Source organism: Antechinus flavipes, chromosome 3 (assembly GCF_016432865.1).
Source record: "Antechinus flavipes isolate AdamAnt ecotype Samford, QLD, Australia chromosome 3, AdamAnt_v2, whole genome shotgun sequence".
Taxonomy (NCBI): domain Eukaryota; kingdom Metazoa; phylum Chordata; class Mammalia; order Dasyuromorphia; family Dasyuridae; genus Antechinus; species Antechinus flavipes.
In genome coordinates this window covers 291,450,042-291,462,073 of record NC_067400.1, presented here as the reverse complement: position 1 = coordinate 291,462,073, position 12,032 = coordinate 291,450,042, and the positions used below count along the sequence as shown (strand labels likewise).

Genomic DNA, 12,032 nt, shown 5'->3' with positions numbered 1-12,032 from the left:
ACTAATCATTATTACTATCTTAGTATAATAACATTAACAATCTTGACTAATAACAAAGGGTGGAAAGGGTATATATTTATAAAAACTGGCCCAAGTTAGAAGTGACTGCTCTGATTTACACCACATACCTTTGGAAGAAAGCACTTTCTGTGGCAGTTAGAAGACCCTTGAGGTACCCTCCTTTGTAATGGTTGATTCTGCTGCTACAAGGGAGCTTTTTTGGTTGGAAGCAAAACCAGGGCTCCCCAGTATAGAGATCTGTGAAGTTACATACAGGAAGGTTTCCTGGGAGACATACATTGCATATGGTAGTCTCTGAAATTCTCCCTGATCGGAAGAGACTTTTAAAATAGACCCTATCTGGTCTCACCTCCTGGAGATGCTGAAGGACTTGGATTGCTTCACTTGGGTGAACCAGAACTACAGACACAGTCACCTTGCCTGGCCAAAGCAAGGTAAAAAAAACTTTGTAGAATCCATTTTGGTAGTCTACAACTCTACCCACCGCACCAGCTTGCAGTTTGGGGGAGTGGATTCGGGCCTGTAAGTAATCTCCACCATACTTTTTGGGCCTCCCTTGGAAATCTTGTACTTGAACCAGAACCTCAAGTTGACTCCCCACCTTGAAGAATGTTCCAGAATTCAATATCACAAAATAGCTAGAGGAAGGGTCAGTGCTCTTCACAAATGGGACTAAATCCATATGTGGCTCATGACTCTGAAAAGACGCCAATAAAGAGTTCTCTTCCAAACGTTCCCTCTTGGACAAGGTTTGATGTTCATATCCACAGTAGGACTTTCTGCTAATTCCGGAGGCTTGAAGGGAAGTATCCTGTCCACTGCTATCAATGACAGTAGCTAAAACACTTTCATGATCCAAATGCTGAGGAAAAAACATAAGGACAGAAAACAAAACAAAAAACTTCCTTATATTCAGGCAAGTAAACCTCTAACATTGTTAAAATAAAATTTCAAAGTAATATTTAAAACTTTTGGAAAAAAACTGTTGTGTTTTGATGGTTTGAATAAAGGGTATCCCCTGAGTTCAAAGTGTTTATAAGAGGGCCAGTTTTTATGGGGATATCTAATATATTACTATGAATTTTAAAAAAAGGAATAGAATACTGTTTGAGGATGTATTCTGATGGAAGTGGACCTCTTTGATAAAGAGAGCCTTAATTGATCAAAGATGGACAGAAGCAGCTACACCCAGAGAAAGAACACTGGAAATGAATATAAACTGCTTGCATTTATGTTTTTCCTCCCTGGTTATTTATACCTTCTGAATTCAATTCTCCCTGTGCAACAAGAAAACTGTTTGGTTCTGCACACATATATTGTATCTAGGATATACTGCAACCCATTCAACATGTAAAGGACTCTTGCCATCTGGGGGAAGGGGTGGAGGGAGGGAGGGGAAAAATCGGAACAGAAATGAATGCAAGGGATAATGCTGTAAAAAATTACCCTGGCATGCGTTCTATCAATAAAAAATTATTTAAAAAAAAAAAGGAATAGAATATCTGCTACCACCATTATAATGGAAATTTGTAGAATAAAAGAATGCTGAAACTGAGATTAAATGACTTGTTCAAGGTCATATAGACAATAAATGACAGAATGATGACAGGTCATCTCATTCCAAGTACTCTTCCTACTAACTATACATTCCATGGTACCTTAAACCTACTAAGGTCTTTCTTACTTGTGATCTATAATTACATATTTTATAGATATATATTTTTAGTTTTTAGCTACTTGTGGATTACCTATCTCATAAAGGAAATGTTGAGCTTGTTTTGATCAAATAAAAACCAGCAGAAACCCTCAATTTTCTTGTGAAAGGTTGTCTATGTCCTAATTACAACTTTCCATATTATAAACGTCAATGTCCCTTGACTGATAGCAGGAAACCAACCCCTAACCATTACTTCCTCACTCCTTGTCTGTGACATCACAGTTAAAGATTAATCATAGCCCAGGTGAGACAAGCTTGCTCTGTAACATGACTAGTTAGTGTGACTGAGCCCCAGCTAATAATAAGTTCTTTCTATTCTGAGTATTATTATCCTCAATAATCTTTCATAAATGCATCTATAAGCTAAGTGATTAATCAAAGGAGAAACAGCATACATGAATAGAGCACTGGACTTAAAATCAGAAAAGAGCTGGGCTCAAAACCTACTCTGGATACTTACTATGTGACCCTGAGCAAATTACTTAATATCTTTCTGCCTCAATTTCTTCATTGTATATATAAAGAGTTAGATTCAAGCACTTCTAAGGTACATTCTAACTCTAAAACCATAATTTCATTACCTAATTTCCCAGGAACACTATTATCTGATTTTGTGGAAGATAATTAGTTATTAGTCATCTTTCTTAGAAATTCTCTTTTTATAGCGCCGTTTTTCAAGGTATTTCAAATCCTGTATTCAATTTTGTCACTCATTAATTCAATAGATATGTTTTGATAACTTATGATGAGTATCCTTTGGACATAAGAAATGATTTTCTGAATTTCTAAAAGATGTCAAGCACTCTAGCAAACCTCATCAGAAAAAATGTGAAGAGAATAAATAAAACCAAAACAAAGTAGTTAAATACAAGTTAGCTTGAGAAGAAAAGATACTAACAGTTGAGAGAATATGGAAAGTTTTCAAGTAGAAAGCATAGACTGAACTATGTCTTTAAGAAAGAGGATTTTTTAACACAAAAGTGAAGGAGGAATAGGTATTTCATACACAATATAAAGAGGCAAGCTAGATCAGAGCTAACTCTTTGACTAAGTGGGTAACATTACTATTTCAATTAAAAGCAACTCAAAAGGAAAAATAGAATTAAGTCTAAGAAACTTTTTCCATTGACTTTTGCTCTTTTTAAATCAAGTATGTAATTTTTGGAAAGGATTTGTTTTCATCTCATTTTTAGATGTTATAAGGCCTATCATTCTCTAAGATCTATGACTTGAGTTATAATCATTTTGTCTAGAAAGAAACATCAAAGGTTTTGCAAAGCTTGAAGCATACTATTATTTACATGACAGAGAAAATTCAGTGGTCTGACAGAAAATGGTCTGGAACACATCAGAAAAAGTGAAGAGGAAAGAAAAGTACAAGAATAGATTTAAAGATTAGACAGAGCACATGGACTAAAATGCATTGGAACATAGGATTGATAACAGACTTAGAAATTGAAAGTAACTCAGAGGTCATTAAGTCCAATCCCCTCATTTTACAGATGAGAAAACTGAGATTCAGATAAATTGAATGATTTGTCAGGGTCTGATCCAGATGTTCCTGTTGCCAAATCTAATGATCTAACCTCCATATTCTGCTGGCTAAAAGATGAAGAAGAGGGAAGCAATGGGAAAACTAAGTTTTCCTAGTTACCAAATAAATTAAAATTATTTCTGCTAATGTTAGTCAGTGAATGTGATAAAGTGAAACCATAACCCAGTGTAAAAGCAATTCTTCTTTAAGACTGACACTTAAAAAGTTTCAGATAACCCAGAAAACTCTTTTGTTCAGATGACTGAACATACCATAAAAGCAACCACCTATTCCCACTTACACTGGAGACAGCCCTAAAAAAAACAGGTCAACTTCCATTATACTTGGTCATTAGGGGGCATTGTGGATGGAGCTGGACTTGGTAGTCAGAAACACCTAAATTCAATTTTTACTTTAGACCTTTATTGGCTGTGTGATCCTGGATAAATCACTTAAAATCTCTAAGTCTCAGTTTTCTCAACTGTAAAATGGAGATAGTAATAGCACCAATCTCACAGGGTGGCCAGAAGGATAGCGTTATATAAACATTAGCTTTCACTATTATTATTATTATTATTATTATTATTATGTACAGGTCCCAGTGATGCCATATTCACCTCCTTCAAGTGATTCTTGGATGATTCCTCCAGGTGGCTACTCACACATAAAGAAAGTTTAACCTGATGAAAAATTTTAAATTCAGGTATAATCCCATAGATAACCAAGTAAATTGCCCTATTGTCCAACAAAGCAGCCTCACACTTGTCCCAGATTCCAAAACGTTTTCTTCTTTTTCAGTCAGGCTTGAAATGATTCCCCTGGGAGTTCAAAGAACTAGTAGGTAATTAAGCCAGAAGGAGGAATACCAGTATCAATTCAAGTAATTGGAGGCAATCTCCTACAATCTGAGGGGAAACACTATTGGATAGTCTACAGTGAGAAGAAGGCAGATATATTCTTTTAGGAGAAGAAAATACTACAAAGACTGTATATTATAATAAAATTCTTATTATTCTTGATAATGTGGGCCACTAATGAGGATTCTGTTTTTGTCTAGGGAAAGTAGAATAGGATACTTTGTATCTATTTTGTTAGGAAATTTAAGTTTTCTTGTAATGGTTTCCTTCCTTTCTGAAGAAATTATATATAATCCTTCAAAATTTGTTAACACTTTACTGTACTCAAATTGAGTGAAATCACAGCCCTGCCCAAAATATATAGAGCTTGAGATGCACTGGGATGGCTAGAGTAGTGGGCCTGGGGCTCCCATCCCCCCCATCCTAAGTTTAACTGTGTGATTGTAGATGATATTCTGAATTGGTCTAAAGAAAATATCCTAGCAAATAGAAATGTCTAAAACTGGAATAGTTGTCTCAGGAAAGAAGTAGTCCCATCATAGGATGTGTTCAAACAGAAACGAAGTGATTATATGTCAGATACATGAATTTGTGATTTAGCTGTATATCAAGCTAAATGAGTTCTGAAGTCTGTTCCATCTCTGATATTCTATCGTTCTTTTAATGGAATTTTATGATTTTGTTTTACTGGGTCACATTGGCTTACAGAACCCTTTGTGGAATCTCTTTTTCTGAGCATGGAAAATAGGGAAGATGAGTGGGTAGAAGATGGTGAGAAGCTATTCCATTTACAAGTTGCCTTTACAATGAAATTCCAGGAACTTTCAATGCATAACACTTCATATGCTTGCCAAGCTAACCTCATTCTGAAAGTAAAAATGCTCCACCACATTAAAAAGAAAACAAAGCACAGACAACTACGATAACCTCTCAAAAAAAAAAAAGTTGTTGTGAACCCTATAGTAAACCCCGTAGTGTGTACTGATGCAATTGCCAAATGACTAACTTTTCTATCCCCCCAAAAAAAGTTCTACCACAATTTATAAAAAGCCCTATTCATCTAATTTTCTATTCATTTTTATTTTATCGGATTTTTCTGATAGGATTTATTATAAAACTACACTTTATCATCCTCCCCCTCCCCAATCCAATGCTTTTAGGATGATTACAGATTGCATTTAATGTACATTCTAGAGGCTTAGCAAATACTGGCATTAGGATTAACAAAAAATTTCCATGTTCCTTTTTAGCTTTTTTTTTTTTAATGTGAATTTAACAGAACAAATTAAAAAAAGAATGATATGGCACATCTGTTTCTCAGGACATTCCCAAAACATTCTAACAGCACTGTAGTAAATGGTCCTTCAAGTAGGCTAGCTTTTCTTATGGAATTCCCTTAGGTGCAGGCCATCTGAATCTACTGATGATGACATCTGTTCAGGAGCATAAGGTTTACTCCTCTAAGAAAAATTTTGCCAAGGCTTTCTCATCACCTTCCCTTCCTCACTCTAATATGCCCTTCCATTCTCCAGAAACTCTAGCTCTAGGATTAGGCTCTTAACCATTTTTGTGTTATGAACTCTTATGGCAATCTGGCAAAGCCTATAGATCCCAACACAGAATAGTATTTTTAAATGAACAAAACAAAATAACAAGATTAATAAGGGAATCAATAATACTGAAATACAACTGTCAAAGAAATTTTAAAAATAAACTTGAGGACTCTAGGTTAAGAATCGTTGCTCTATTATATATCCTGGGGCCACTTCTTATTTGAAGAGCACAATCAAAGATAGAGTTGCTAGGGAGATAGATCTGCCTATGAATATAATCTTCCTTTCCCAAGGATATCCCCATGGGTTTTTAAATCATAGTCTCCATGTTTTAATTGTTTTTTAAATTTCTGTTGTCATTGATTGAGGATCATACAATGCTTCATAGGCATCGTTCTATATGTAAATTTTCACTATATAGCTAGAGAAATAAAGAAAGTTGGAATAAAAGATATCTTGAGACCAGAACATATCCCCCAAAAAGTAGCATTTAAGAATAAATCCTTGGTATCTATTTTATTGTTATTTGCCTTTTTCTGATTTTTTTAATGCATGCAAAATATCAATTCTGATTAACTGAGAGCCCTAAGACGGTAAGATTTTATTTAACTGAGATAGACCTTAACATTATTTGGATTAGTGAATCTAGAGTAAGAGTTGCTGGATTCAAATCCCAGATCTACTACTGACTCCTGGCATGAAAAGACATTTCAGTTTACTCATTCATAAAATGAAACATTTGGATTAGAACTGATTTTAAATTGGAATTCAGAAATCCCAAAGGGATACATGGATAGATTTCAGGAGATATATGAAAAAAATCTATCATTTTTTCAATATATCTTTGAAATGCTATGTATATTATGAATTTAAAAATATTATTCTGAGAAGGGGGCTTCACCAGACTGCCAAAGGGGTTCATGATAAAGTTTCAGAGTTCCTGAATTAGGTCAACAATACTTTGAGCTTCAGTTCCTATCCCTATCCTAATAATGTTTGGATGATCTGATAACACCTCACAAGCTTAACTCCATTTATGAATATGGAATTTGCAAAGCCTGTTTTCTTATAACACAAGTACAAACAATTTTATCAACGGTAAAGGAGACAATAGAAAGATAGAAAATTTCTAGAGAATTAGTCTATTAAGAAATTGCTAATAGAATCATTTTATATCTTAACTGAGAGAACAAACATTTTTACCACTAGATTTTCACAAGAATTATCTTAATCTGTTCCCATTCACAGATGAGTAAAAATAGTGAAGTTAGATCTCTTAGCAAACATTACTTACTCAGTGGAAAGGAAGATGATAGCCTATAAAGCCTATGGTTTATTGGCTGAATCACTGTCTCCTACACCATAACCAAGCTAAACTAATAAAAATCTTTGTGGTAGGTCAGTAAGCAATCAAAGAAATTCTATAATTAACTCAGGTCAAAAGATAGATTCAGCAGTCTTTGCAAATATAGGATAAAATGAATATTCTGAGTAACAAATTGAGTCATTTGAAACAGCATTGTACTCTAATAGGTCTTCTGCCCTCTGACACAAGAAAACTAGTGTTCAGAAACCTTGCCTTTTGTACAGACAGGAGAGATTCAAATGGTAGTTATAATACATTTTTCTGAAGGAAGGGAAGAATATAACTATATAGCATCCTACCATGTACTGAGGACTTTTAGCAAATATTTCTTTGTATGATTCTCATGTTAACCATATTATTATTATGATCCTTTTAAAACTGAGGAAACTGAAGTAAACAAGGGTCAACTGTCTTGTTCAGCGTTATACAGCTATTAAGGCTGGATTCAAACTCACATTTTTCTGATTCCAGGACTAATGCTCTATCAAATGTGCCAACAGCTGCCTCTTAAGAAAACTGTTACACAGTCATTTCAGTTGCATGTGACTCTGTGACTCCATTTGGGATTTTCTTGGTAAAAATAAGAATTCATTCTACAGATGAGGAAACTGAAGTAAACAGGGTTAAGTTACTTGCCTAGGGGCACATAGTTAGTAAACAACTAAGAATGCATTTGAACTCCTGGCCAAGTGCTCAAATCATTAACCCACTTAGGACATCTTAGCTGCTACTATGGAACATTAAGGTTTTAAAAAGTGATTTCCTTAACAAAAATCCTGAAATGGTGGTGGTAAAAATGTTATCATCTCCATAAGAGGAGATATATTTTACACATAAAGGAAAATTTATGGGATTTACCATATATCTCATTATATGATCATATGCCTCATTAAATATTTGACTCAAACCAGATTTCTTGATTCCAAGTATGCCATGTTGCTCTCATGATGGAACTCAATCCATAAAAAACCCAAAAAAGATAGAGTTAGCTATCAAAGTCCAGACACAGGACCATCACTATCTATGTTGCATTTCATAGGCATGACAACCAATATCATAAAATGCAGGTGTGTGTTCTCAGTGGAATACTTATCTGTATCTCTACAGTGAGGAGACATGCCAATTTTTTTTCATGCAACATTTTCTTTATGGAATTTTAAACCCTCTATGCCAAGTTTTCTAAATTGCCTGAGTTCTGCCAGAATTTTCCCAGGTGTCCATAATTTCCAGTTATAGACATATTTGTTCCTCTACATGAGAACATACATCAGGATGTCCTCCATGTCCCGTTATAAATATAGTGGAAAGCGTTTGTGGGTTGTTCTGTGAATTCACAAATGAAAGCTTAAATTAAGGATCGTGCTTCCTATTCCAGGTGGTTTAGCAATAGTTTGGAGCAGTTTATTAAAAAATCAGACCCTTTTCCTGTACTACTCTGATATCACTTAGGATCCTCACAGGCAGCTTAGCAAGTTAATGTGTTTTTCCTTAAATTAAAATGGTGCAGGAGTTCCCAAGTTTTAGCTATACAGTCTCTTCTTTTTAGGAAATGCTTTTTGGTTTTGTATTTAGTATTGCTTTTAAAAAGTTACTCCTTAAATTCTGTTCAATTTTTTTTTTTTGCAGGCTTTCAGAATAATATGTTGACTGTGTGTTACAATAGAAATGCTGATGATTGGATGGAGTTTGTTTGCTGTGATCAGGCCAGTTTGTATGGCACAATCCTTTTTTTTTTTTCAAACCAATTTCTTTTTTTCTCTTACTTATCTTATAGTGCAATAGGAAAAGTCAAAATCAGAGGAGCTGAGTTCAAATTCCAATTTTGTCACTGGATAACCATGTGATCTTCAGAATATCACTTACCCCTACTAAACCTCAGTCTTCTCACCAAAAAAAATAGTTGTTAGACTCAATGGTCGCTGAGATTCCTTCCAGCTCTAGCTCTATTATCCTCTAAATGAAGAAGTCTTATCCTCATATCCAGCCTGATGGGTAAGATATGCAAAAAGACTAAAAGGACTTCCTGGGTGACAATCCCCTTTTACTCCTTCTAGAAAGATAGACCACAGCCATAAGGCTTGCATTCTATAGAGAAAGGAGAGATACAAACTTCTCATCTTTTTTTTTTCCTATTCCACTAAGCCTGTACCTTGATTTCTCCATATTGGCCAGCATTCTATTTTAAATTAGGAGAGCGTGGAATAGTTTATCTGTCAGATCTATGGATAAGGAAAAAATTTAGAACCAAAGAAAATAGAGAGAATCACAAAATGTAAAATAGATAATTTTGATTATGTAAAATGAAAAAGTTTTCGCACAAACAAAACTAATACAACCAAAATTATAAGGAAAGCAGAAAACTGGAGCATGGCCGAGGAGGGGGTAGTTTACAACAAGTATTTCTGATAGAGGCTTCATTTCTAAAATATAGAGAGAGGTACATCAAATTTATAAGAAAATAAATTAATCCCCAATTGATAAATGGTCAAAAGATGCAAACAGGCAGTTTTCAGATGAAGAAATCAAAAATATCTACAGCCATACAAAAAAATGCTTTAAATCACAACTGATAAAGAAATGCAAGAAATCTAAGGTGCTACTTCACATCTATCCGATTAACAAGTATGATATAAAAGAAAAATGATAAATGTTGGAGAGGATATGGGGAAATTGGGACAGTAATGCATCATTGGTGAAGTTGTGAACTGATCCAACTATTCTACAGAGCAATCTGAAACCATGCCCAAAAGGGTATAAATTTATGCATATCTTTTGATCCAGCAATACTACTACTAGGTCTGTATACCAAAAAGATTATTTAAAAAGGGAGGGAAAGGAATTATATACTCAAACAATTTATGTCAGTTGTTTTTGTGGTGGCAAAGAACTGGAAATTGAAGGATGCCCATCAACCAGTGAACAACTGAACAAGTTTTGGTATATGAATGTAATGGAATACTATCATGCTATAAAAAATGACAAGTAGGTAGTTTATAGGGAAAACCTGGAAAAACTTAAATGAACTCATGCTAAATGAAGTGAGTAGGATAAGGAGAACATTGTACACAGTACGAGCAACATTGTGCAATGATCAACTATGACTGACATAGTTCTTCTCAGCAATATAAAGATCAAAGAAAATTCCAAAAACCTCATCCCTGAAAATGTTATCTACATCCAGAGAAAGAGTCTGAATGCAGATTGAAGCAAACTATTTTAACTTTTTTTTCCATGTTTTTCATGTTTTTTTCCCTTTTGTTCCATTTCTTCTTTCATAACATGACTAATATGGAAATATATTTTACATGATTGCACACATATAAAGTATATCAAACTGTTTACTATTTTAGAGATATTGGAGGAAAGGGAAGGAAAAAATTTGGAACTCAAAAAAAATTTTAAATAAATGTTAAAAATTATCTTTAAATGGAATTTAAAAAACTATTTAAAAACTCAAAAAAAAGTTCACTGGGAATAGAAAAATATCCTTAAGTAGTCAATGAAATCAAAAAGACTTTATTACTTGTAGAATACCTATAAATTATCAGTTTCCAGATCATAGGATATGGGATTTTAACTTTTTAGGAAGATCATGGATCTCTTTGGAAGTCAGCTGGAGCTTCTGGAACCCTTCTCGGAATGTTAAGTATGTAAAGTAAAATATATAAAATTACAAAGAAACCAATTATGTTGAAAACAGTTGCTAAAATACAAGGTATTTTAATAGTTTTTTAATCTGATTTTTAAACTTATTATCTTAAAATCGCGTGATCTTATCTGAGGATTTGAAGAGTATGAAAGATAGAGGTATTCATCAAGGAGTAGCCAACAACAGCAAGAGATGCAAAGATTTTGCCCAAATTCTTGTTACTAATTTCAAGATTAAAGTGTCAGACAATACATAATTATGTAGTCAGTCAGTTTTAATCTAGCAATTGTAGTTTTCAAGGTACTGAACTATAAAACTTCACTAAGACTTTTAGGACATATTGTATTTTTAAAAATAAATTAATGAGGGGGCAGCTTGGTGACATAGTGGGTAGAGCACCAATCCTGAAGTTAGGAGGATCTGAATTCAAATCTGACCTCAGACACTTAACACTTCCTAGCTTGTGAGCCTGGGCAAGTCACTTAACCCCAATTGCCTCAGCAAAAAAAATTAATTAATTAATTAATTAATCCTTGATTTGGAACAATGGTATCAAACTCAAAAACAAAGGCCACTAAATCATAGGTAAGGATTCCTGTGAACTTCATATTAATTTGGAAAATCACATCTTAACATTTTCTATGCTTTACTTTATTTTTAATTATGTTGTTAACTATTTCCCCATTACATCTGAATAAATTTAATTTATTAAATTTAATAAATAAAGGTTCAGGCTGCATTTAGGAGGGGCCATTCATGGCCATGAGCTACATATGTAACATATTTCTGATCTAGATGATCATAGAGTGAGAACTGGAAGGGACTTTAGAGACCATCCTAGATCAATCTTTCATTTTATAGGTGAGAAAATGAAGCAAAGCCAGGATTTGAACTTTTATCCTCTGATTCCAAATCTAATACTCTTTCTACTGCCCTAAATAAGAGTTTGCCCTCAGCAAACAAAACAAACAAACAAAAAAAAAAAAAACATTTGGATGGTATCACACAAACCGATCTGATTACAACAAACGTAAATTCTCTCTAATCAAAATGTGAGGTGTCATTATTTCTGTTGAAACACAAAGTCATTCATTAAACTGGATGCCTAAAAACAAAAGTGAAGGAATCACATTTTAAAAAACAGTACCAAAAAAAAAATTCCCTAAAAAAAAAGAAATTATGGCCAAAATTTGGGAACTTCTACCTTATTTTTATTAAAAAAAAAAAAAAAAACACATTGAGTATGCCATAGGTGAGAGATATCAGACAGGTAGAGAAAGAGGTCTGAATTTTATAGCTACAAACAAATTTAGAATATAGAAAGCTGGTGCACAT

The 12,032-nt window shown here is 33.8% G+C and overlaps 1 protein-coding gene across 4 annotated transcripts in view; it reads right to left on the bottom strand.

The window, feature by feature from the left end:
* NXPE3 (neurexophilin and PC-esterase domain family member 3) overlaps positions 1-12,032 on the bottom strand; it is a 56,894-nt gene that overhangs the window by 17,249 nt on the left and 27,613 nt on the right. For all 4 annotated transcript variants that reach the window (XM_051985214.1, XM_051985213.1, XM_051985212.1 and 1 more), the window contains one exon: positions 129-883. In XM_051985214.1, coding sequence (XP_051841174.1) covers positions 129-883 — 755 coding nt within the window. The remainder of the gene's footprint in view (positions 1-128; positions 884-12,032) is intronic.